Source organism: Polypterus senegalus, chromosome 13 (genome assembly GCF_016835505.1).
Source record: "Polypterus senegalus isolate Bchr_013 chromosome 13, ASM1683550v1, whole genome shotgun sequence".
NCBI classification, from domain to species: Eukaryota; Metazoa; Chordata; class Cladistia; order Polypteriformes; family Polypteridae; genus Polypterus; species Polypterus senegalus.
Window position 1 is genome coordinate 5,109,717 of NC_053166.1, and position 26,720 is coordinate 5,136,436.

The 26,720-nt window shown below is 53.1% G+C and overlaps 3 protein-coding genes across 3 annotated transcripts in view; all 3 read right to left on the reverse strand.

Moving 5' to 3' along the window:
• The window catches only part of LOC120542325 (C-terminal binding protein 1), a 41,685-nt gene extending 25,197 nt beyond the window's left edge, over positions 1-16,488 (reverse strand). The window contains exons 1-2 of the mRNA XM_039774703.1: positions 16,381-16,488; positions 5,070-5,272 (exon numbers count right to left, since the gene is read on the reverse strand). Coding sequence (XP_039630637.1) covers positions 5,070-5,127 — 58 coding nt within the window. The 5' untranslated portion in view covers positions 5,128-5,272; positions 16,381-16,488. The remainder of the gene's footprint in view (positions 1-5,069; positions 5,273-16,380) is intronic.
• A 2,806-nt stretch (positions 16,489-19,294) lies between these two features.
• Positions 19,295-26,572, reverse strand: fam53c (family with sequence similarity 53 member C). The gene is given in 5 exon segments (XM_039774706.1): positions 19,295-19,983; positions 20,639-20,971; positions 20,974-21,440; positions 26,188-26,245; positions 26,326-26,572. Coding segments are annotated over 5 exon segments (1,113 nt in total). The 5' UTR covers positions 26,401-26,572; the 3' UTR covers positions 19,295-19,803.
• LOC120542671 overlaps positions 26,481-26,720 on the reverse strand; it is a 91,198-nt gene continuing 90,958 nt past the window's right edge. Inside the window, exon 43 of the mRNA XM_039775276.1 lies at positions 26,481-26,544. Within this exon, the coding sequence (XP_039631210.1) occupies positions 26,481-26,544 (64 nt within the window). The remainder of the gene's footprint in view (positions 26,545-26,720) is intronic.

Below are 26,720 nucleotides of genomic sequence, written 5' to 3' on the forward strand. Positions count from 1 at the left end.
CGGCGCAGTACCTGTTGGCCGAGACAGCAAAGTTACAAAAGGACTGTCCTCACAGTAAAGATGGCACCCATAATGGGCTTAACAGACACACTGGACACACGACATGTGAATGCTGCTCTCCTCAGTTGGTAACGATGGTGGCGGTGATGGTGACAACTGGACTTAGGATTTGAAACGCAAACACCGACCTCTCCTGCACTCGGCAATACTAATTAAAAGAAAAGACCGTGGTCAGCCAGAGCTGGCATTACTATGGTGGCCACACAGTGGGCACGACTTGGCACTTGATTAATGCACCTCATGTGCTCTTCACATTCACACGCTGGACAAGGCAGCAAGGGGCAGTGACCTTGTCGTTCTTACACAAATCCAACCTAAAAGTCAGGAGAGCCCAATGAGGCGGGATGGGGACAGCGCCCTGAAAAGTCCCAAACCACACAAGACACCCCACTACCCGCCTGGGACTTCCAAGAGAGTCCAGCTGCACTCGAGACGGTCTGAGGCCCCCGACCTGAGACATCCTGAAGCCCTAAGCTAATCCCCCCCCCCGCCTCGGGGGCATCTCTCGGACTCCCCATATTACCTGTATATTGCATGTCAGTTATGTCAGCTTCAGTTCCTGCTCTCGACACCGTGGCATCGGTAGATTAGAGGCCTGGGCATTCTAAACTATCGACGCCTCTCAGTTCTGCACCCGAAGCAAACCTTCTGCTATTGGTTTTATAGACCGGATCTATCTATCTATTATATAGTGCCTTACACATCTCTATCCATCTATCTATTATATAGTGCCTTACACATCTCTATTCTATCTATTATATAGTGCCTTACACATCTCTATCTATTATATAGTGCCTTACACATCTCTATTCTATCTATTATATAGTGCCTTACACATCTCTATCTATTATATAGTGCCTTACACATCTCTATCTATTATATAGTGCCTTACACATCTCTATCTATCTATTATATAGTGCCTTTCACGAAATCTCCTGAACCAGGAGGACTTGGGACTTGAAATGTCGGTTACCCTCGGCCCATAGGTGCTCGCTAGGAAACGGTTTGAAAACTTTCGTGGTCCCAGCGCATTCTGTCTGTCTGTTTGTCTGTCTGCTTTTCACGAGAGAGTGACTTAACAGATTCAGATCGGGTTGTTTTCTAGAATTTGCTTGAACATTCCGGTTGATTCTGTGACGTCCGTCCTCGTGCTGCCCGAGTACCAGAGTGCTCCTGCAAGTGAAATTTGTGCAGATCTGAGACAGAGAGGCTGTGGGTCGCAGGGAGGGGGAAGTGGGCAGGACCCTCACTCACTCACTCACTCACTCACGTGCCAGCCTCCATCTGAGTCGCTCTACCTGTCGTCACGTGTTGGGGTGCACCTTGCCTCCACTTAGCTAGCGATACCGGTTTGATTTATAAAGTTTGTCCTGCTTCACTACTACATAGGTGAAGCCATGGGGGCGGCTAGTGTAAAGTAACTAACTAACTCTTAAGAGTTAACGTTTGAAGTATCGGAGTTCAGTTGCGTAGCTGACGCTATTAGCGTGAATCCGACTCATCGAGCTGCAGGCCCCTCCTCACTCACACGTCTGCCTCGCGCGTAACCTTAACTCCGCTGAGTTAGCGAACGACAGGACTACTTCACAGGTTTCGATCTTTTCTTTTTCTAGAATTTGCTTCAACATTCCGGTTGATTTTGCGACTTCTCTCCTCGCACTAAGAATCAGAGTTCACTTGCAGGAGCGATTTATTCACGCTAATCCGTGAGAGAGGCTGCAGGCCGAGGGGAGGGGTGAAGCGTGACGCCAGAAGTGGGCGGGACAGGACCCTCCTCACGGTCCTGTGTCCCCAATACGCGGGCAGACATAACTTTTTTTGTGTGAAAAAATTAATTGAATCAATTTTTCTAAGTAAAGCAACACACGGCATTAAAAGCGAGTGCACTTAGTAAATGACAAGGCAGATAAATAAATGAACGTCGTCGTGTGTCTCACTGCATACAGAGAGTGTCTCAAGTGCTCCGGTCTGCCCCGACTGCAGCCTGATGTTTCTCGTCACTTCTCACACCGGGTGGCTAACGTCTGCACAATAAAATCAAGGACATTCGCACACGTGGCCAAGTCAGCAATGGGCAGGAAATTCTCTTCTTCTTCTTCTTCTTCTTCTTCCTCCCAAGCTCTGCTCAGCACCAATCAGCAGCCACTCAGGGCTTCACCTCTGACTCAAGCCCGGGTACCAATGGAGGACACGATTGTCACCGGTCTACAGAAGACTAACGCGGGACGTGTCGTTATTGAGGACGTATTTAAGAGTTTTTAAGCCCTGAATTTATTCTTACAGCAACACACAAATGACAAAGCTGCGCCAATTCCCTCGCCTCCCGCCTTTTTATTTCTCAGGCGCGACTCTGGCCAGTGTGGCTGAAGATTCAGACGGCATCTCCGCAATACATAGAAAGATTTTAAGGAATTTAGCGTGTTATGAGAAAGGCATCATGGGGGCCAATGAATTAATTAATTCAAGTGAAGATGTGACATGGCGTGTTAGGGAGGAGTAAAAGGACAAGGACTGGCACAAATAATACGAGTCCAGCAAAGCATCAGCAGGCCTAAAGAAAACAAATATGTGGACGGTCATCAGTCTGGACAAGGTGATCAGGGCCACTCGGCCGACTGGACGAGGTGAAGCAGGCTTGACAGTGACAGACGTCATTTTAAATAATCAGGCGTCTGCTGTACTCACAAACCAAGATGTCGGCCTGATGAAGACTCCGGGCAACAACGAAACCTCAGGGCCCAAAGCTGTGGAGGTGCCAGTGAAAGGGAGGCCGACGGCCATTACAAATAATGCTGGCCATGGAGGGCTCAGCTGGGGACTCCTTCACACCCCTCAGGCGATACGCCCGCCTCACTGGGAATGCGCTTGGGGGACTTCTGACCTGCAGCAATTCCCGGGAAGCTGAATTCTTTTTTTTTTTCGTTTTTTTCTCTCTCTCGTATACAAAGCTCAGGGAAAGTACTGGAATCCTCTAAAAACTGCATTCTGAGACTTTGACGAATCTCGACATTTTACACCCAAAAGACATTCGAGATCAAAAACGCCAACACGATAACCTGAGGAGGCGTTCACTCCGGTCAACCAAATTTTAGGTACAAGTATGAGGTACAGAACGTCAATTTCTGTCCACTTTACCTTTTATTCACGCAGCTGCAGAGTCCGATTTGTTCAACTTTTATAATAATTGTCCGATATATTAGGAATTTCATTTGGTTTGGTGCTGGTGGTTCTTTAATATAAAAATCGATTCCTTGTCTTGTGGTTTACTCCTCAAATTCCCGTCCCCATATCTGAGTATACGAGAAAGTCGAGGGGAGAGCCCAGCCTGGCCCGGTCCGTCATTGTCACAATTTGTATTCATTTCCATTGTTATGTTAATATCGCAGATGTAATCCCGTTTTTTCTTTTATTTCTGTTATTACGTCTTTTGAATTCTTTTGTTTTGAGGTAGTTTAAATAATGAGACATTTTCCCATAGGCACCCTCTTCCACGTCGGTGTATAAGCAGCTAAGGAGTTGGTAACGGAATGACGATGGCGACCGAGTTAAGCACTTTGTCAAATCGTGTCAAGTTCGGTCTCTTGGTCTTCCAAGTTGTCCGAGTTTGCGGATATGAAACAAGGAAGGAGGACAGACGTTTAGAAGTTTGTGGCTCTGTGTGAGGACTTCACTTTCTGTTTTGGCGCAAGGCTTTCCAATCTTTCTGCCTTTTGACTCCCATGTCTCTCCTGGTCCCTTGTGGTGTGACGACATCATCATCATCCTCCTCCTCCTCCTCGGCACAAGCAGCACATTTTGCTACATTAATGAGGGCAGATCACCAGAATGTTTAATGGCTGCCTGTTTAAAAACACCCAGAAGGTCAGTTTGGCAGGACCTTCCTCTCCTAATCCCACGCCAGCTCTTCTCGATGCCGTTATCGTCATTTCGGTATTTTTTATTGCGGCCATTTTGCCGATTGGTCCTCTTCAGTCTTCCTCTTTGAAGGTCGGCGTCACATCTGCGTCTCTCCAGTGACTGCCCAGTGCCCCTCATCAGGGTTCGAAGGTGACGTCCTTCGTTTCTTTCGATACCAGAGGGCTTGAAACACGTCAGGCTCGTCCATTCGAGAATCTCGGTGGACCAAGTGTGGTTTCACTTGTGCATTTCTTTTGTTTCTTCCTTTACAAATACTTGAGTGAAATATTCGTTCAGTTCGTTTGGCGCCTCCTCCTCCTTTTCGATGATTTCTCTTTTGGTCTGCTCGGTGATGTTTGATATTCTTGTTTAATTTGAACTGCTTTATCGATTGTAAATGTACGAGTTACGACATCTTCTCACTTCTGTCAGCTGAAGGCCTAAAGCTACTCCATGATGTTGAGCTCTTTTGTGAGTCGCTTTGGAGCAAACGAAGGTGTCCCTGAGGTTTCTAACATTCTCTCTCGTCGTCTTTTTAATGGCGTAGGACTGTTTGTTCGTCGGCTTCTCTCCGACTCTCGTCTACGTCCGAATGATTTCTTCGTTTTCTTGTACGGCGGCCTTTCCACTTTTACTGTCTTTGTCTTGGTTCTAAACATTTGCGGTTTCAGATTTGAGCAGGTTGTGGATCTTCACGGTTACAGCGTCGATAACTTCCGTTTTTATTACTCTGTCTTTATTGTGTGAAACGATGAGATCAAGATGGCCGCCACCACATGCGGGGCTTGACCCAAACTGGCCGAGCACCGTCTCATCTTCCTCTTCTGCATTCCACATACAGGGCTTCTCAGTCAAGGATTGCAAAATTAAGAGCCCCCATGATCTCTACCACCCGCTTTATGCCGACTGATGCCAGTCAAGGCCTCTCTGAGCAGTCCCAGTTCAGACCAGCCAGTCCGCCCGCCCGTCAGTCCGTCCATTCGTCACAAACACGCATGCCCCTCAACAAGCTCCTCGAGTCGTACAAAGACGCTACCTGGATAATCCCAAATTAACAAATGACGCCACTTAACACTCGAACGGGCACGATGAAGACGGCAGACACCACCTACCTTCACAGATGCGGTCCAGACGTTGTCGCTTCACTTTATGCTTGTCCATGAGAGCCATCGAAGATGAGCGGCAGACGCCGGCGATGCTCCGAGTGGTCCGAGTATTGCTGACTGAGGACAAATCGCAAATCCAACAAGGGGGAGAAAAACAAGGTCGGCCGGGGCCTGACGCCTCCTCCTAGGCTGTGCTCAGGATCGCTGGGCTGTGGAGACAAACGGGGAGAGCAGGTCAGTGCCATTCACTTTGGGCATTGTGCCGTCTGCGGTCTTCTGCCTGCCAGGCCCTCCTTCACTGACACGCCGGCTCAGGGGCCTCTCGCCGGAGTGCACCGTCAGGGTAAATGGGTAGGAACTGGGCAGCCCAAAAAACCAGACGGACCAGGAGGTGAACAATAAAACTCCATCAAACGTGAGGAAATGTGAACGCTAGAACAACACGGAATCAGCAAGCGTCAGAAAGTAACGGACGGACTCAACAGACTTTCAGAGCGTCACGCTGATGATGTCATGCGGTGCAACCTCTGTAAGCCACGCCCCTAGCAAGTGCGCAATGCTTCATGGGAACAGGACCGCAGCACAGCAGGGATCTCTTGTTGTCATGGCAACAAACGAAAAGGGGAGAATCTGCAAAACTCACAAAACATCAACAAAGTAAAACGGAGTCAAAGAAATGTAGGACTGTCATCTTTTCTTACTATTGCACCCCTTACAACACCTGCTCAGGGTACAAAGGAGGACAAAACGCGAGGCACCGAATGCGGGCAAGAGGGCAACGGCAAGATGTCCCCTCCGTCCTTTACAACGACTTGCAAGCATCTGCTCTTCAGTCCATGCCAGGCCTTGACGTGGAAATTTGCTTCCCATCAATGGAATTAAAAAAAAAAAAGTTCACCATCAGGAAAAGGTCAACAAAGAGACAACACTTGGAACAGACGGCCTGCCTCGCTCAACGAGTCGCACCCAAAGAACTGCAGGCCTCTCAGCCTCAACTGGGAAGATCTGCTATCCAAGAAGAACGTCAGAGCAAAGAGAAAGCACATCGTGAATTGAGCCAGACGAGTCCAAAGGAGGGCCCACCAATGTCTGGCACCGGCCAGCAAGAACGCCAGGCCTACAGACAAACACGGAGGTGCTGGTGTGACGACAGTACTGAGGGAGCCACTTTACCAGAACATTCTCAGGGAAAACGTCCAGTCGTCTGTACTGGACCGGAAGCTGAAGGACCACTGGGTCCAGCAGCAAATCTACAAATGAACGGCTCAGACGTCTGGGACCTGAATCCAGAAGATCCTCGCTGGCTCACCCGCAGCAGCCTCACCCTAAACGAGCCAGTCCTCCACTACCAACAGCAGGCTTTGGGCCTAGTCCGTGAGGGAAAAAAGCCTAACAAGAGGGAGAATCACAAAATCTCCAGCTGGTACTGAGGAATAAAAACACGGAATCTTTATAAATGGAAGATTTAACAAAAACAACATTGGAAAAGAAATAAAAATCTGTGTGTTTGGCGAGCAACCTAAGGACGTAGTTTAGTGTGACAGAGTGGTGGCCCTGAGGCGAGGGATCTGCACTGGTAATCAGAAGGTTGCTGGTTCGAATCCCATAAATGCCAAAGGGACTCTGCTCTGCTGGGCCCTTGACCTGCAACTGCTGAGCGCTTTGAGTAGCGAGAAAAATAAGCGTTAAAGAAATGCAAAGAATTATTATTATTTCCCACCAAGAGATGAGGGGGCACCGGCTAATAACGCTCTCTCTCGCCCTTCTGACACCTCACCCACCCTGACGTCACTTCTCGAGTCAGACCACCTGGACCTTCCCCTTCCTCCCAGAATTCCTCATAAAGATCAGATCACCTCACTTGCGTAGAGACACGTTTTGTGTACCTTAATACACAAGACACTTTAGAACTTAGACAATGAAGGTAGGCGAGTCCCACAATGCACCGTCAGAGGAAAACCAGCAAATCCAAATCCTCCAATGACAGCGCTCTGCCCTAGCCAGGGGAGGAGCCAGCAGGGGTGACATCATGGGGGCTCCTCCTCTTGGAGAACCACCCCAATACAAACATGAAGCACTGGCACAATTAAAGGGGCAGCACGACTCGGTGCCTAACAACACCACAATACGCACCACTTACATGAGCCGAGACAAGAGACGAGCAGACTGAACAAAGAAATCAACCCCGGGCAGCACATAACAGACGCGAGTAGCCGATGCCCACCAACCTAGCCAAGTGTCTAAATGACAGCAAAGAAGGACATCAAGGTGGTGGAAGAAGTGTTCAGTTGTGATTACTGCAACCAAGAACTGAAACTAGGGGGGCAATGACTTTCTCACACAGACTTTGGATAACTTTGTCCCTTGACGTAAGAATGTGCCAGTTTAAAACTGCTGTGGGCCTTCACTCCGGTTTCCTTTCTCTAACTTTGTCTAAAGGCCTGATGGCATTTGTTGTGTCAAATTCACAAAGGCAGAGGACCAACACTTTTTCACAGCACTGGTTTGGTGCCCACACATCTTAAACTTCATGTTGGCTCTCGACTGGGCCCGGATCAGCCATCGTCTTCAAACACCCACTGGCAATAAGGCCAGACAGACCCACTTGGAACCCCCTGGGGGCCAGAAAAAAAACGATAACTGGCACTGGCGAGGGCACAAGAGAAAGAGAGACGACGACGACAAAGGGACGCCGGCCTAATGTCACATCACCGGACTGAAGGAGGAGAAACACAGAGAACCCACACAGACAGGGACCTGAACAAGGAGGCAAGCGCTGGGCACCACCTTTAAATCTTAACAGAAGGAGTAAACCGGGCATCGGGCTGACGTCACACCCTACGGCTAAATCAGAGCTGAGAAGGAAATCCTGGGGATCGGACAAACTGCTCACTTAATTTAAAAATAAACTTTTATTAAAAACCTTGGCAGGCTGAGCACAGGGGGGCACCCACTCACGCTGTATCACTGCCCAGGGTACCCGCACTTGGTACAGGTGGACGTCTACAAGTAAGGTGTTGCTTATTATGCTGGCCATTTCCTCCCTTTTGCTTTCTGCCAGTGCCATGCCCCTCTTAGACCAGACACCCCCTTTAGCTTGACCCTGGTTTCACTGGACAGTTCAATTCAATGCCACAGCTAGAAGGCTACCCAAGGTCAACACCTGCCATGGGTACAGAGACTTTGGATGACTGGCACCCTGGCATTTTACGTATGTCATGCTAAATGGCTCATTTGAACGGAACGGCCAGAGCTACACACTAAAACAGACGTCTGCTCGAGTGGCCTGTAGAAAAGGACAATGTGACGCGGGCAGGATGAAAGACCCCCTTCACCAAATCCTTGTGACCATCTAGAAGCTTCTCTCCCAGTTTCTCCAGTTTGTTCTTTAATGTCTCAAGTGGCACATGCCCGCTCTTTCCCCCTGAGCTCAGACCCTCGGGTAACCCTTGGATTTCTGGTTTCCATTCATGTATCAACGTGACATGGGGCAGCGGGGGCCATTTATCCGGTGGGCCGCATTGCTGAGAGCTCCACTTTAGTTTCATCAGAATTTTCTCCCAGTGGGCTTCTGGTTTCTCAAGGCAGGTTTTCTTGGAGTCCTCTTTGGAGGCCATTAAGCCCTCCATGTTTTTGTGGGTGGCATATGGGACAGCTTGACGTAATGAGTGTACCTCTTTACAACACGGGGGCTTCTTGACAGTTCAGTGGGCAGCGGACGTCTAAAAAGCTGGTTAACTTGTGTCACATGAATTTCACTGCACGGACAGCCAGGGTCTTCTCCTCAGACCGATGGCACTCATTCAACGGGTGCCCGGCAGTGTGCCAGGGCAGCATTTCCTTGTTAATGGCCTGTCTATGCACTAAAGCTATTTTGCTGCCCACTTTCTTTCCTATGATGTTGCACATGGCAGATCTAGCATGCCAGGGTGCCCATGACAGTGAACACAAGTGCTGACAGGCAGTCGCACTCTGTCATTGGCACCACACCACATCCTGTGCTGATGTTGGCTACATGCTGTAAACCCACCGCCCCCCCGTTTCCTCTCCTTAGACTCATCAGCTTCCAAAGACGGTCAAAGCTGACACTTCTGAACTTTACGCCAAGTGTCACTTGGCCTCGCTGTGGTGCATGCCGGGTACTCGGTGGCGTCTCTTCCATTTCTGCTTTGACGTTTCTGACCAAATTAGAACGTGCAGCTGTGCCAGCGCTGCCATTACATAACTGCTGCCTATCACTTGAATAAAAGCCGAGCCTAAACACACCGTGCCCACCGGCATCAGGGGGTCAAACTGCCGCTGTAAACTGTGCTGACGGACATCCTCAACCATCCCACCCTGGAATACCTGAATTCTCTCCACTGGAGACGCGAGGAGTGAAAGTGAGAACTACAAGGGACAATGCGGGTACGACTGTCACCACTAAGAGGTGTGAAAGGCGCAATATGAGAGAAACGGAAAAGGACACACAGACATGAACCAAAGGAGAAACAGAACTGAAAGGCACTACATAAGTTAGAACAGGTGGTGAAGGGTACAAGATGGCGGACCGATAAAAGGCAGAGAGGGCGCTATACACTACAGGGAGACCACACTGAACAGACAGAAAGGCGCTATACAATAGGAAAGGAAGGAAGGAGTCTTATAATGAACACAAAGACAGGAAAGGCGCTATACACCCACCAGGAGAGGGCGATAGGGAGGGCACGACATAACAGGGAGAACAAGCACTTTAACGATTAATATGGGATGCACTTGCTGTGCCCACCCTCAACCACGTGTCTCTGAGGGTCTCTAAAAGCCAGCCTCCCCTTTAGGCTGGCACCTATTCCCATGGTCTGCATGGCGCTGGTCTCGCACTTGTACTGCCCACCTGCTGCTCAGGACTGGATGCTCTACTGCAAGTTGTGTTTGGCCAGCCATGAAAGGCGCTATATATTTTCACAAAGGTGCAGGTAATGGGGGCACAGAAAGAGAAGGACCCCAGGTGGGCCGATTTTTGGCTTCTCTACATTTTAAGCCCTCCTTGAGTGACTACATAACGATGTCCCTGCCGTCCGTCTGTACACGTGATGACCACATCAACATGACTAGAGGGATCCCCGCTACCCCCCCAGTACCACAGGGGCTCGCTTCTTTTTCAGCGCCTCTCACAAATGTCACGCCAGGCTCGTCAGGCTGGGTCTTGAAAGGCTGGCTTGCATGTGCTTCTCATGTCACCGTCACATTGCATATTTCAACGTAGGTGACAAGTGGCACACACATCATGCCAGTGGACTCGAGCGTGCCGGCAGTCTGCTTCAAATCTCCACGTCGAGGAGTTTAACGTCAAACCGGCTGGTGATGCCATCTTAGCATCGGTCAGCTTCATCACCAGTGCGTCTCCGACTTCCAATCAGCTTCCAACAAACAGTCAGCTGATGCTCGGTGTCAAAACAAATCTGCCAGAATGGGCGTCCATGGAGACCAGCGCTGGGCATCCAAATTAAGAAGGGGCTTTAAGGAAACCTCGCGTCACTGCCCTGTCAAGCCATCCGTCCACTTGTATGAACGTCCCAAACACACCAATTGTTCGATAAGCCATTTCTGGAAAGCGATGTCATGAATGAAGACAGAGCGCGCTCAGACGCCACGAGCATTTTAAGGGCCTGATAAGGTCATCCATAAAGGTCAGTCTTCCTGTGGTCCTTCTTCTTGAGGCTGAGCTCGGTCACCACCCACTGCATTGTACCATGTGGGTCACTTGTGTGTGACCAATAAAATTCAGTCTGAATGGGAACCCCGGCCCCCCTCCCAATGAAGAACATGCGACAGACTGAACGGACCACCTGCTTGCTGAAGCCCCTCAGATACGCACAAGTCCACAGATGGGGATCGTCACTCGGTCTTCTTTAACTTTTAATCTTTGGTTTGAAGCCGTCGCTCGCTGCCTGCCTCTCATCGATATGACGTGAAGTGCAGGGCCAGCCAATGAATGAGCGGGACTCCTGACCAATGAAGGACAAGAGGAGGCGGCTCTTAAGTTCAAAAGCTCCTTCATGTCCGAGTGCATCCCGTTTGCTTCTCGATCGGTTTATAAAATGGGGACGTGGTGCTCCTAAACTGGACACTTGAGAGGTGGGAGGTGTCCTTCCTGTCTGGTGTTGTCCAGTGTTTGGTCCTCACACATGCCCTTCTGCCCCATTCGGCACCAAGATTACAGATTTTGCTCACCTGTCGCCACAAACCACATGAAGTACGTAACATACGAAACGGATCGTTTGTCACAAGTGGGACGGCCCGGCTGACTGGAGAAGAAATCGCGCGGTCACAGCCACCCCAGGACCCCAGGCACGGCTCGAGTCACGGCACCTTTCTATTTCCGCTCAGGTTTCCGTTGCCATTCCACCCTTTGGTCCCCTCAATTGTATCCAAACATTCGAAGGCCTGGCCAGCGGAGGACGTGTGGGCTGTGGAGCTGCTCAGGGATGGGGACGTCACATTCAGTTGCCGCCTCGATGCCAACGCTCTCAAGATGTAACACCACTAGCTAATAATGGAGTAGCTCTGGCACGTGATGGCGTCGCCGCATGAACCCCTGCACATCTGGGTTTTCACGGTCCTCCTGGCCTTGAGCGTTGTCACTTATTCTTTCATATTATTGTCTAATCTTAATTTGGAGTTCTTGGAACTCTCTCTGTCATCTTGTGAAGCACTTGGAGCTCCACTGCTGTATGAAATAAAATGTCGTCGTCGATGGGACTTTGGATGGTGACCTGCAGGGTGAAATCTTCTCCTTTTCAAATTCCGGGCAGCTCGTATTAGGTTGGAATTTTGCTCAAACTAACCGGGATGAACGGAGTTTCCAGGACCTCGGAGGCCCACCTCTCTTGTACCCCCTTCATGTACCGCTCCTGTAATTTCAAAGTTTCACTGGCAGAGGGAGGTGCAAAAAGGACCAAAGACTCAACAGGCCTACCAGATGGGACTTAACGTCACGTGTCCTGGAGACACCTGTGGAGCGTCAACATAAAGGACAGCAGAGTGACCGGTCAGACACCAAGACACATCAGGACCCCTGCATCCGGACGTCACAGAACACAAAACGCAGGCAGCACGGCCAGCGCTCAATTAAAAAGCCGCCCAGGACGACATCCGCCCTCGACAGGTCCAAAACGTTTTGCGGCCTTTTTGATTTTCTGCTTTTCTCCCGTTAGTGTTTTTATACTGCGAGCCCCTCTTATAGGTGGGATTACCGACTGAATGGCTTTGGGGTGCCGCTTGCTGCTGTGTGCACCAGTTACTCCGTGAATTTGAGCGGGCTTGGTGCGTTTCAATGGCAGGATTTAGCAGACAGCGAGTGGACTGGGTGACACTCACTGGGGGTCACGTGTGACAAAGAGCTTCCTGGTGCCCTGGCCAGGCGTCTGGGGGCTGACGGACTCACCTGGATTGGCGGGGAAAAACCTAACTTGGAGGAAGTGACAGCTTAGCTTTGATTTTGGTTTGAATGAGTAGAGTGTGAGTGAGTGTGACAGTGAGAGTGTGAGAGGGGCTGGTGGGTCACGGGCTGCATGGTAACTCAGTGACACTCCGGCAGTTGTGTTTGTGGGGTCAACTAAAGAGCACTTTGTGTGTATCTGAGCTTTAATTTATTTTAGTGACATTATTGCCACTGCGCTGGTGGGCACTGCCCTCACACACACACACTCATTGGCACCACGTTTATCCCATTATGGAGTTCGTTCAAAAACAGATTTGTGCCTGCCTTGAGAGCAAAACAATGTCACCAATCCGATCAGCTGTGCAGTGTGACACATTTGTAAGCAGAGGGGACAACGCGATGACCCGCTCTTACTAACGCCCCCCACAACCCCCTGAAACGAATGGAGGCTTGGCATTTATTCTCCGAATGTAACGAGCACGTCCGTGTGTACAGATCAGGGTGGCAGTTTCGCACACAGGACTGTGGGATATGAGAGGGGACTGGCAGCGCCAACAACAGATGTAGCAAGAAAGGACAGACCCAAGGCGGGGGGCTTCTCCACGTGCTGTAAAGTGCTGAAGGACGAGGCACACGTGGCTCCCGATTAAAACGACACGCAATCAGCGAAACAAGCAAAATGGCGGCCCACTCAATTCAATGCAAACACTGAGCCCGTGTCACTCGCTTGGCCTTTGAAGGTGACAGCGCACGGCGCGCGGTGAAGAACGTGACGCGGCCCCACAGCCTTCTCAAATTCTGCATTTGCTCACACAGGCATCAGCAGAAACAAAGTGGGCTCCGAAACCCTGAAAACCCCAAAACCAGAAGCCGAGTGACAACGATGTGGGGACTCGGAGACAAAGTGCCAAGAATGAGTTAAGGGCAGGACAAATGACACAACAACAAAGCAGCAACACGTTTGGAACACGAAAGCCCGATGACATCGTGACAGCAGAATTCTACTCTTCAGTAATTCCCATCTCTGACAGAGCAGACCACTTTAAAGGGTTTGTTAAAATGGAAACATCCGGAATCAACATCTCGGAGCCGACCGATCCAGCGGGTACACAGATGGCGACGGCCGAGCTTTTGTTTTTTTAGCATTTCTCTTAAGCAGGACATCTCAGTGAAGAGAAGACCAACCCGGCAGCTCACGAAGAAGCCGCTCTGTAGAAACCCCCCAGTGAAACAGACCCCCCGATTTGTTGTTACACTGTGGACCCCCGTTGAGAGGTCTGCCCGCTTACTCCAATGACACTCGCATTTCTAGATCACCACCCAAAATGGCGCATTGCTCTTCACCCGAGGGGCTTCAAGACAACGGCGTTCAGCTGCGGCATCGAGGATCGTAAACTTTCACAAAACCTCTAATCGGGGCTGAACTGGAAAACAAGTCGATAACACTGGTGACAAGGTGCCCGCTCTCAGCTTCATCACTGGACATAAGGACTGGCACTCAAGAGGTCACAAGGTACACCAATGAAAGTGCCAGCCATTAAAAGAATGCCAGCCTAAACATCTCTGACCTACAAGCACTGGTACCCATGGGGGGCTCCAGCTAAACCTCAAAACAAAGCCCACCCCATGGGGCTCAACTGCACAACACATGCTGGCACACCTTCAGCTTTCCTTATAGACTTTCAAACGTACTTGAAACGCAGCTTCAGCCTCCTGTCACCCGGCCCGCTCTACCCGAGAAGTGCCACGGTCGTCTTCATGTCTTCTCACATAGGAGGTGCAACAGGACAGGCCAGCAGACTTGATGCCCGCATGCTGCAGGTCATACATGTCATTTCCACTGCCCCTTTCTTGTGCTCAAGTCAATCTCGTGATGCGCAGACACACGTGGGCATCACTCACTACAGCACCCCTGGCACTCAGGGCAACACAAACTGGTACACAGAGGGCACCGGCTCTGCCATTTCTCCTGTTGTGTCCAGGAATTCAAAGAGGGTGGTCGACAAAGAACAGACAAGGCACTTGATGGGGAGTCGATGCCAACCGTAACGACGCCACGTCACTTTAACTCGGCACATCTAAAGCCCCTCCGACGCTGGCCACACATTCACTCCAAGAACGTTACAGTGTTTCGATAATTTGTGAGTAAGACGCAGTCTGAGAAATAAACACGTGCTTTTACTCCGAGGAGGACGGACCACCGCAACGCGTCGGCCTCATTCAGGGTTCACCAACTAGAGAGTCGGAGCGCATGACCCCCGTCCTCGACTGCCGTCCAGCTACGTTTAGAGCCGATTACTCAGAATGACCCACCCCAACTTATTAGACACAAAGCCGCAGGCAGACGTCAGGGTGCTAAAGGGTCAATTAGCCCACAGCGGTGGTCCAGCGCTCAACTGCCGGGGGTGGGATCGGCCTGCTGGTATAGGAGATGCCCCCCGGTCACCTTAGCCTGGCATACCCCGATTAGGGAGCTCATGAGCGGGCCATTGGTTCTAACACCAGAAATGTGAACTCTGACTGACCACACCCCCCTCCCATTTTTGTTTGGTGCCCTGCTGTGCCCACTTGTGCCCAATCCTCGACTGCCAAGCTGTTCTCCTACTCACAGAAAGACACCTGAGATAGTGGAAGATTTACTGGTCGTGTTGGAGGGCCCAGTAGAATGACCAGCAGGGGTCTCCAGGATTGGGCCTTTGTCCATTATGGCCACCCAGAGGTCAACTTTGTGAGTTTCGGTTTCCCTCCATAGGCCAGCGATTACACTTGACGTCACTCACTTTGGTTTCCTGGGGGTTTTGACACATTGGGGTCTTGAAATAAAGCACCCGCCCCATCTAAAGGAGGGCATCACATGCTCAGTAACTGGGAATGGAGGGCAGCTCCGAGCAGGCACTCGGGGAAAGGCGCTATACAAAAAAAAAAAAAACTCTCCGGGGCTACAAATCAGACGGTGGCTGGGCAGTGCCAGTGTGACCCTATGGGGGTCCCTTCAACTGTCCACACCCTCACCGTAAGCAAACACTGGAGAACTGTGATCTTATATAGCGCCTTGGCATGAAGTGCACCACATAAAGACGCTTACTTGGAGCGTTTTGTCGCTTCCACTTTATAAAAACCTCAAATGGCACGTAGGTGGTGACCACCATGCAAACCACTCCGAACAGAAAGTGTAAAAACGAGGGCACAGCCGGGCACACCCCAATCACCTCGGGGGTCCCCGTGATGCCCCTTTACACACTCCGCGCCACGGTGGACCTGACAGGCCAACACAGGGGATCAGTGGGAGACTAAGACTGGAGATCTGGGGGCAGACAGGAGATGGCATGACAGGGCAGCAGCTGACAAAGGCGGGGGGATCGGAGGGCACCAAAGGGCCAACACGGGGGTGGAGGGGGTTTGGGAGACACGAGAAAGCCGAGCAGACATGGAAGTGGAGGGTCCAAAGAGAAATCAGCGGCAATCCGAGTCCGGGGGTAAACAACGGCCGATCGAGGAGGTCAGAAGGAGCGGAGGACAGCGGAGACCCCCGCGGTAAATGAGCGCAGGTGAGTGGGGGAGGGTGCAGGCCGCGGCCTCCGAGGGGCGACAGAGAAGAAAGAGAAAAGAGCCAGCGGGGGAAAGAGCGAAAACTGGCGTCCGGGAGACGGCGGGTCGCTCGCCCCCCCGTTACTGAGGGACCCCTCGAGTGGTCACCAAAAGTGAAGCGAAAAGCGAAGCCCGAGGAACGCGCGCGACTGGCACAGACGGGAGCCGACGAGCGGAACGGAGCAGAGGGCCGGCCGAGAGCGCGTGCGTGAGCGACCGAGCAAGCGAGTGTGTCGCCGCGGCTCATCACGGCCTCCCTTCGCCGCTGACGCTCCCCGGGCCTAGCGCTTCGTCCGGACGGCTTACCGGGCGCAGTCCAAGTGCGGGGCGGGACAGCTCGCAGTCGGCCAGCAGCGTTCTCTCCAGCTCGCCATGAAAGAGGAAGCCCTCGGTTCACAAGGTCAGAGAGCTACTCGACGAGTTCCTTCCGAGGCGGGGAGAGAGGAGCTCCTCTGGGGCTTTGCGTCCCACGTCGCTTCGGAGTTCGCGGCACCTAGCGGCCAAGTGTTGAAGCGCACGCACTGGAGGAGTGAACGAGGCGTCGCCACGGTAAAGGGTGGTGGGCATCGTGTGAGAAAGTCCCAAAAGTCCATCAGAAAACAGCACAACTGACAGCGCCGGGGATTGGGGGTGGGCTAAGCCCTGCTAAATGAGCCCCTGGGGCTGGCACCAACATAAGGTAAGGTGCCCACCACCTGTGCCACTCTCACACATTTTTGCACATGCATTGCTTGGCTCATCACATTTTATTCCAGGACTGGCACTCATCCTTCTTGATAGTGTGTTGTGCTCTTTGGCTGTAAGGACGGCTATAAATGTGAAATGTCAGTAGACATTTCTGAAATGTTTAGGGTGACACCTTGCGTCACAGGCCATGGCACTAGATGGATGTCGTCATGGGGGGCATTTGAATATGTTGGGAGGGCAGCTAAATGCCACAATAAGCCAAGTCTGCATTTTGACAGATTTGTCCTTTTGGGTAGTCGTGACACTAGTGGCAGACTGTCATCGGGTTGGGACACGGTGTGTGCTCAGTGGTGACGATACTGGGCTGCAGACAACGGTGCCACTGGTGCAAACCCTGCGAGTCCCGTCCTGTGCTGTCCTCGCAGCTGGAGTGTCACCGAGAGAGAAATACAGCAAAAGGAAAAGGGGACAGGGTAGGGGATAAAGACAGACAGACAGACAGACAAAGACACTGAAGACCCTGCTAGAGAGCAGCAACATTTTACATGGAATGAAGAATTGAATTGGACTCTGCGCTGCACCACCGCATATGAAAGGCACTGCACGGAGGATAAATACACAGATGTGGGGCGCTATATAACACAAGGAGTGGGGAGGCACTGCACGACCCATACAGAAGAAGAAATGAAAGGCGCTATATCAGTCAGATCACTAGAAATAAAAAGCACCGATAGATCTGAAAGGCACTATATAATAGACACTTGGGAAAGGCACTGTGTGAGAGATAGGTAGAGATATGAAAGGCGCTATATACAAGGGAGCAACAGAAATGAAAGGCGCTACAGAACAGTTTGATATGTGAAAGGCGCGCGGTGTTTCTCAAAGCACCAGAGATTGCCTGCAGCTGTGTGGCGGTCAGACAGGGTGGTCCGAGTTTCACTCCACACTGACTTGCTGCTGGATATGAAAGGCGCTATATAACAGATAACTAGATAGGGAAGGCAGCACACTTAACAGAGATGCTGACATGAGAGGCGCTAGATGGTGGCAGGCCTGTCACTGTCCTTCGTACACATGATGACCACCATAGCAAGGCACAATACAAAACTAATGGGGTCTGGTCCAGCGGGGGGACAGTGCAGCATGCTCCCAGTTACTCTTGGTTTTGCACCCCCTTCTGGTCTCTCAGTGGGTTGTCTCTGGAGTTTCATTTTCTTTCCCCACTCAAAGGACTCACTGGTCTGGTTGCCCCCCTATGGCCCGTACAAGGCTGACTGGGCACCAGAGCTGGTGGACATCTCCTTTGGCTTGACTGGCTCTTCAGTTGCAGGAGCTCGGTGGGCATGACCTGTGAAGAGACCCCGGCTACCCATTTAAGTGTGTGTCCCATGATGGGCAGATTAACACAGCAATCCCAATGGACAAGCCAGCCAGCCATCGATTGATCCACGGGGGCATCGGCCAGCGGGAATTCAACAAATGAACCTGCGATACGAGCCTTGAAGATGAGAAGAACACAAGAAATACGACCAACGAGCGGAGACCACTCGGCCCACCAAGCCTCTCCTCCAGGTTTCTGCTTCGGCTCGGTGTCTCCGTCATTTGTTCCTACGAAGAAGTTCTTGCCGGCATCGGGGTCCTGCAGTCGGGGGTCCGAAGGCTTTGTGAACATCCAAGTCAGTTCTGTCGCGTGCCTTGCATTGGTCAGCCGCCACATTTGAGAGTCGTTTTGGGGGGATGCCCCTCTTCTCCGGGTGGGCTGGCGGTTACTTAGGTTGTTATTTTCGGGTCCTCTTTGAATTTCTTTATCACACTTGGCACAGAATTAGCCGAGCCCTGCTGTCTCCCTTCTTGGAGGCTGGCATCGCATCTGCAATGTGGGAAGAAACCCGAGAGCACAGCAACAAGGGTGAGATTGTCCAGGTGGTGGCGCCATAAGCAAATAGCCACACACAACCTCATCAAAGAGATGAAGACCAAGGAGGGCAGCCGAGGCGGGCGTCTTCATCAAAGAAGGGCGAGGTCTCCGAGTGTTGCCCACCCCCACCGGGTGAAGGCGGCGGACGTCTCCATCTTGGCTCCCTTTCTTTTCATTCTTAGGCCGTCTTCAGCGCGGAGGCCCTTGGCCGGTCTCGAGAGTTGGGGTCCTGGCCTTCTGGAGTTTTACATCCCGGGGTCTACTGAAGGACTCGGGTGGGTTTGGCGTATTTCGCCCGCTTTTAGGCCGGTTTAGGCCTCCTTTGGCCTTTTTCTGTAACTCGGGTGGGTTACGGCCTGGCGTCGTCTTGGGGTATCCAGGTCTTTTTTCGAGGATTTGCCTCGCGTTCCCCTGTGCATTTGTTTAGCGGACCCCCTCATTCTGCACTTTAATTATTTTTGTCCTCACCCCGTTCCCCCTCCCTAAACGTGTTTGGCGCCGATGCATTAAAGCCACCGGGTGCGCCATACCTGCAGGTGTCACACCCTGGGTTCGAGGAGCACCCCCCCCCCCAAAGGTCAGAGGTGAACTCATAGCTCAAAACAAAGCAAAGCCTTCGGCCACCAGAGGAGTTTTGGAAAATTCACCTCTAGAAAGTTTAATTTGAACCCGAGCCGCCAGCGCGCGTGCGCCAGAGCCCACCACGAAACAGACAATAAAAAGACGACGTACCCGTGCTGTACAGTACGCTGCACTGTGCCCTGGCGCCGTGGCCCCTTCTTTGTGTTTTTGGCCATCCAGCCACCCCCTTCCCCCCCCACCCCCAAAAGTGCACAAATGAGAAAACGGCGCGAGGCGGAGTTCAGGCCTGGCATCTCCAAGGAGACCCCGATTACAGGAATTCACCCGTGAGCCCCCCCACCCCACCCTTGAAGCAGAATGGGTGGAGAGGCCCCTCCAGACAGAACCAAGACGTGGCTGCCCACCAGTGCCTGCAGAGCCCCTCAGGGACATCCGGCTCGAGCAGAGGGGGGCACAGGGTGCAGCTCGGGAGAGCCGAAGGGGCCCACCCAGAGTGGGGAGACCTGAGTAGCGGTGGTCACTGCCGACGGCCAGCAGAGCTGCTAGTTTTCCTCGATCAGATTCAGGTCCAGGTCAGTGCAGTCCCTTTGAAAAATGGGCCAGTCGGCCTCGGCCTCGCTCTCGCCCAGGGTGCCAAAGCTCAGGCCGGCGGGCGGCTCCTCGAATGGCAGAAGCAACTTCCTGGGGGCGCTCTGGACTTCGCCTTCTGGACACTTCCGGGTCTGCAAATCAAAACAAAGCACCCGTTAGGCCACCGTCCCCAGGTTTGTGACAAGCCGCACGCCCAGGACATGCCACTCTCCATGGGCACTGCTCTAGCAAAACAAGCAGCCCAAAGACGTTCAGCAACAGGTGGCACCAGTGGAGAGCCACCTGCGAAAAGGGAGGCACTGCAGAGGAGCACCAGAGATGGGTGGGGCACAGAGAGCAACATACTGCCGAGCATCATGGGACACTTCACATTACTACGTGACGTACTCCTATAAGCAGAAGGTCTTCTATGAAACTGCTCTGTAATGACGCCAAGTATCCCATCATGCCCTGCAGTAATGTGAAGTATCCCACAATGCTCTAGAAGAATGCTACAATGCTCTTTAATGACACAGAGTATCCCATGATGCTCTGTCATAATGTGAAGTATCCCATAATGCTCCAAGACATCCTCAAGCTCCTCCAAAGTGACGTCAGGCCACAGCATGATGGGAAAGGGGCACCTGACACACGCAGGGCTTTCCAAGACCACAATTCCAGTTATTTTGCCACTTTGGCCCCAATTCTCGACATTTGCCCTCTCACTTTCCGTCCTCCCTCTGATGCCCGCTTGCCCATTCAGACTGGCGAGACCCCCACACCTACACACAGCCCAAGCCCACTCACCTGAGTCATCTTGAAGAAGTCCAGCACAGGCCGGCTCCATCGTGCCCCGTGGTCATGGCGCCGCTTCACGCCGACCTTACGGTGGTCCAGGTCACAAGGTTGAGAGTGGCTGCGTGGCAGGAGGCCAGCCGCTCGGCGGCATGGCTCTGGCGTGGAGGAGGGCGTGCTGCTGGCAGAGGGGGCAAAGAAGACGGGTCCCTCGTGCATGTGCACCGGTGACAGTGAGAAGCGCCTCTGGGCGCAGGCCGAGAAGGAGGCGGAAAGGCGAAGCCACTGGCATCCGAGTCGCTCGGGCACTGGAGGGCAGAGGAGCAGCAGTCCCCAAACCCGCTGCTCGGGGAGAACGTCCATGGCACGGGGGAGTCGGGCGACAGCGCCAGGCTGAAGAAGGTGGGGCTGCAGGTCTTGATGGAGTGCAGCGAGGTGCTGGTGACTTTCTGGAGGCGCAGACTGGCGGGCCGCTGAGTTGCAAATGGGCACATCCCCCCGCTGCCCCCTCCACTGTTGCATCGCCGCTTGACCGGAGTCCAGATTTTGGAGCCACTTGGGCGCCAGGTAGACCTACAGCGGGACAAGTCCTCAGGCACAGACAGAGAACGGCAGTGGCGCTTGGGTGGGGGCGCAGGAGGAGTGCTGGCGGTCTCGTGGCTGGTAGACAGATCCGCGGCTGGGACACTGGGCATGTGGACCTCCTGGAGGGCATGGCCAGGGCTGCACTCGGAGAGGGCCGTCGATGACAGACGTGGACCCTCGTGAAGTTTTCCACTGGGTGGGGCATTGCCAGCCTTCCAGCTGGCACTCTCTGGCAGAAGAAAAGAAAAAAAAAGTCACAAAGCGAACTGTGCAGGACAACAAAAATAGCAGCGGGCACCAGTGCCAAGCTTCAGCAAAGCAGATGGGAGACCAGACTGACACGCTGCCAAAATGGGGCGCCACTATACCAGGGAGACAGCATCACGCTTAATGGGCGCTGCTCCAGTCCACCTACACAGCCTCTGTCCCTGGCATTGCCAGTCCCTATGTTGTGGTCCCCGTGTAAACCCCCTCCTGGATAGTACCAGACCGACGGGCACATCCTCAAATCCCCCCGCTCCCGGCATTACCTGTCATGATGAGCACTGCACTGGTCATCCTAAACACCTTCTCCACTCCTAAGGGGCACTACTACTTTAGCCCTCCTACATGCCCCCTCTGGTGGGCACGACTCAGCTCTCCCTTTGGTGCTCCATCATCTCCCAGGGCTAAGTGGGCCACTCTGTCTGAATGTCCCCCGAGTACCTGAACTGTCGCATTTCTCACCAGTTTGGCTGAATGCCCCCTTCACTGTGGTGCCTAATCCAATGTGCCTCTACCCACATTGGCACCATTTCTCTGGAGCCCTGATATCAGTGGGCACATCCGCCGGTGTGACACACTTGCCTTGCTGATGTTCGGCCTGTGCATCCCCTGCTACACCTGTTGGCTGCCACATCCCCTTACAGACGAGCGAATGGGTGGTATGGGCAAAGAGGGCCAATGAGGCAATGCCAAGTAGGGTCAACTGGGTTTCCGGAAGGATCGTCAGTTTAAGGTGACATTTGGGACACATCGCTGTCCACTTAGTTAGTGCTGGTGGAAGTGGCTGTCTCTGCTCAGTGCCAACTCATGTCTTTGCCACGTCTCCAATTTCCCCATTGTTGCCAATTCGGCCTAAAGTCTGATGCTTCTCCACTTCAAAGCTCGATTGTGCCCATGAGTGCCAGTCTGTTCTTCTTGGGCCACTTATTCGACTAAAGGGTGCTGGGACTCCATTGACCCAGCAGGGGCTGCACCTGCACACTGGACATGCCAATTCATATTTGGAGGTGGGCATCACAATGAGATTTTTACCTGCATGTCTCCACAAAAAAAGACAGCAAATATGTTGGCAGAGGCCGAGTGTGCCACACCGCGGTGCCACCATCATGTGAGCCGCCACTAAGAAGTGACAGGACCCACAAATAAGACGCCCATGAAGGCCCTGAATGTTGACTGGGTGGGTGGGGTGACAGGGCATCACACGTCAGTGGACAGACAACAGCTCTGTGCCAGCCTCACCCTCGAAGCTGAGTCAGGGGCCATACCAGGATATAAGAGGTGACCACAGCCTGACAGACCCACAGACAGGAGAGAACAGCATGTTGTTTGACGGGGGTAGTCGTCATGTCAGCTGTAGGCACACAGGGTGGGTCATGAGGCCCCCCGCCTAATCTCCCTCTGCGATTCCATGCCGGCCGGGTTATCGGAGGTCAGGCGGCTCCACCTCTGATAAGACAAAGCCACAGCCGGGCGGCTGGCATGAGGTGCCCTGCGTTGCCGAGCGAGGAGGAGGTCATTACGTAATCGGTGGCACTGTGGCGTTCAAAAGGGGAGCGGTGGAGCAGAGGACTCCGACATCACGGACACACAAGGCCCATCATGCCCATCTATCCAGCCCGCATTGGTGCGAGTGGACGTTGGCACGTTGTGGTTGCCACCGCTCATCGTCTGCGTTTTGGATTCCCGTTTTTGCTTTTTTTGTCCGAGATTTTAATTTGATGGAAGGACAGACATTTTAGAGTCTGCAAGTTTTCACGTCATTTGTTCAGATTCTCGGCTGCCCTTCCTGCGTGTGCCAGCTCCCAAGTCAAGTGTGTGATGGAGGGCTCACTTTACGCAACGTCCTCACCCGCTGAACGCCATCCGAGCCGCCTACAGACCCCCAGGCCTCCAACGGGGATCACAGGACTCTTCGCTCTTTCTGGTCTGCCTTCTGACCGATGTGTTGGCTTCAATGTGCCAATGAGTAAGCCCCCCAGCATTTACACACTTCCCTTTAAAACGTGGCACTCAGCCCCCCTCTTAGTCATGCAGTTTCACATCTGTAAACCCCGTTGCTTGTGGAGGACAGGTGGTCATACGTTGGCATCACACAAGTGTGGCCACCCCGGGATGAGAGGGGGCGCCGACGCCAACAGTGCCTTCTCTTTAGTCCGCAGCACCAAAAAGCTGCTCAATAACCCTCAGCCCTGCCCACAGTGCCCCGAAAAGGCTCCGCCCCTCCTGGCGCCAAACGCCATTAAAGCGAGCCGCTCCCAGACTGGCCTAACTGGCTCGCGCTCCTCTTTATTCTTACATACGGCTGACTGAAGCCCCCTTGCTTTGTTTGTTCTGTCACCCGACTGGCACCCCAGCCTCTTCTCTGTCTATTATGGTCTGCACCCCCCCACTCCAACTTTGGGATGGCTGTGGACCCTTGCCTACAATTGCTGCTGTTGTGATTATGGTGGTCCCAGTTGTCTGAGCTGCTCCGAGTGCAACGACTCCCAAGACCCCCGCGAAGTGGCATTTCAGTGGGCCCACCAACATGTTTAGCAAATATTTTAATGTGACGCCCGACTGCTATGGCGAAAGCTGCGCTTGGGAGATGACATCAGGGCCTTAGAATACCAGCCCAAGGGCCACCTACTAATGCCACTCCTTCCCTCTACAGAATTGGGGGGGCTAATGGCATAAGACGTCACCCGAGGCCACCTCATTCCAGCTCACCAGCCACATAACTGGCCCCGGTGCCATCTTTGCCCAGTCTGGTGGGGGGCTCTTGTCCTTTAGTGACGGCTTTCCTTTTTCTGTCTTCACAACATACGCGGACCACCATTTGGTGCCTTTGCTCGTTTTTTCTCATTTCTCCCGACATTTGAACCTCTGAGCCCACAAGCAGACCTGCTCTGGTGTCACTCCCGTCATCGGGGGGGTCACTCCTGCCAAGTCGGCCATTTCAGATCACAAACCTGCGCTGCTGGCACCTACCTGGCACTCAAGGTGCCAGCGTGTCCCATCACGCCACATCCGCTGTATCTGCAGAATTAGCAGCCTACTGTAACGCCTGGTGGTCTTCAGCTGTTAATATCCGATTTCACACCTGAACTCCGGCGGCGGGGGCTCCCTGTGCATAGCAAGACGCACTCGGACCACCAACTACCCGCTCATCTGTGGAATCTGCCCGTCCTTTCAGAGCTGAGCTAGGAAGTAAATCCAGTTCCTCCACCTGCCAACTGGACCCCATACCCACCAGCCTTACTGAGGCGGGCCTGCCTGCCTGCCTGGTCTACCACCTATGATGTCAATCATAAGCAGTGCCCATCTTACGGAGGGCACAGTCTCCCTTCTCAAAAGCCTACAAATCAGAAGCCACTGGGCCACTTCAGTCAGGCTGGCATCTGAAACTCGGCACAGAAGCTGCTCGAGTCACCGACGACGACCTCCTTTGTGCTGCGGCCATCAGCATCTTCCGGAAGGCCTGGCGTCTGTGGCCTTGCACACCAATGAGGGGAGCAGCGCAGCGCCATGCCCAGTTGAGGTGGTCCGTAAGGAAAACAACAGGGTGGCGACGCTCCAGAAACGGCCAAAGCCAGGCCTGTCGCTCATCATCTCCCAGGGTCTCGGGTGTGCCTTGCCTCTTGGCGGACACCCTCAGGTTGGTGCCTTTGGCCCTCACACAAAGTCCCACGCTTCAGATTCTTCTTTTTACGTTTATCGATGACCCAGTGGCCGCAACTGCAACGTACCCCCTGGGTGAGACAAGCTCAAATCGGTGGACCCCCGTGGTGAGATGAGCCCACTTAGAAACAGGGCAGCATATCACGTGGCACTGCAGATCACTCGGACCACCCACCACGACCCACTGTGACCCAATCACAAATGACAACGTAGGTAGACACCCAGTGGTCGAGAATCACCAGCTTGTGCGACCCGCTCACGGCGACCCACCGGCAGTGTAATCCAGTGGTGGACAAACCCTGGCCATGCAGCCACGGAGACGCCAAGGTCACCCAAAAGCGGACCCCCAGGGTCTCAGAACGCAAAGACTTTGTGACCAAACGTGAAGTTGGCATGTGGCTGCAGTTGCCCAGTTCCGGGGCGGCTCCTGTTCATGCCCTTGGCACTGACACTGCCATGCTGACGACCTGCGGCTTTATCACCCCCCCCATTATTCTGACAGTTTTTTTGGATGACCAGCAACTTCCTCCAACTGAAGGACAATCCAATGGCCGTTGTCCTTACTGGTTCTAAACCAACAGCAGGGGAGGTTTCGACTCATCCCGCCAGTACTCCCAGTTCCCCGTTCTCTCCAGACCCCGTCCTGCCCTCACACAACATACACAGCACTCAAAGCTCTGGTGAAGTCCCCCACAATGCCAGTCTCTCTAGTACCCCTAATAAGCCACACATCTCACCACTGCCATCCCATCTCCGCTGCCCCTCTGGGTCCCCATTTTAAAATCCCTTCCCATCTCCGTGTCCTTCTGCAGACCTGCGTGTCCCACTGCTCCTCATCCTCGGGGTTTGAGGGTCTGCCTTCTGTCCCACGGCTGCCGGGGCCTCCTCCCACAATGCACCTGTCCCCTCTTCTCACCCCTGGGATTTTCGGACACTTTGGCACATGCAAACTGAAGGTCAACATGGCACCCAGATGTTTCAATGAGCCCCTACTTACTGGCTCAATGAGTTACCCACATGAGAAGAGGGGCACCGCCACCCCAAGCTCTTACCTGGCGTCAGTCCACAGGCCGCCAAGCAGACTCCAGCACATGGGTGGTCAGGCGCCGGCTGAAGGAACACGGAGACAAGTGTTAGGGTGGCAAGCATTCACAGTACCCGCCCACCGCGGGCCCAGGCCAGCCTCTTACCAGGTGGAGGTGCAAAGGGCTGCACCGGTCCTCCAGACTCTGCTTCTGCAGTTGCTTGGTAATCAGGGTCACCATTGTCACGCCCAAGGCTCTCCTGGTCCGATGACACAGCAGAAGGGGCGAGTCGTGCCAACACTGGCAGGTCAGAGCCCCCCTCAGTCTTCTGCCAGGGCCCGCATGTCTCTGAGCTCCATTGATGCGTCGCTTACTCCCTCATACCTGCCTGCGGGCAGAAGACAGGAAGTGTTAAGACAAGCAGAGAAGGTGGACCCTGCCACCCACCAAGACCTCACTGGGCTTGGCACTGGGTCACTGCGGGCACACCGAGGCTACAAAGGCCACCGTCTGGGGACCCTGCAGGAGGAGTCACTGCATCACCTGTGGGAGGAAGGCCA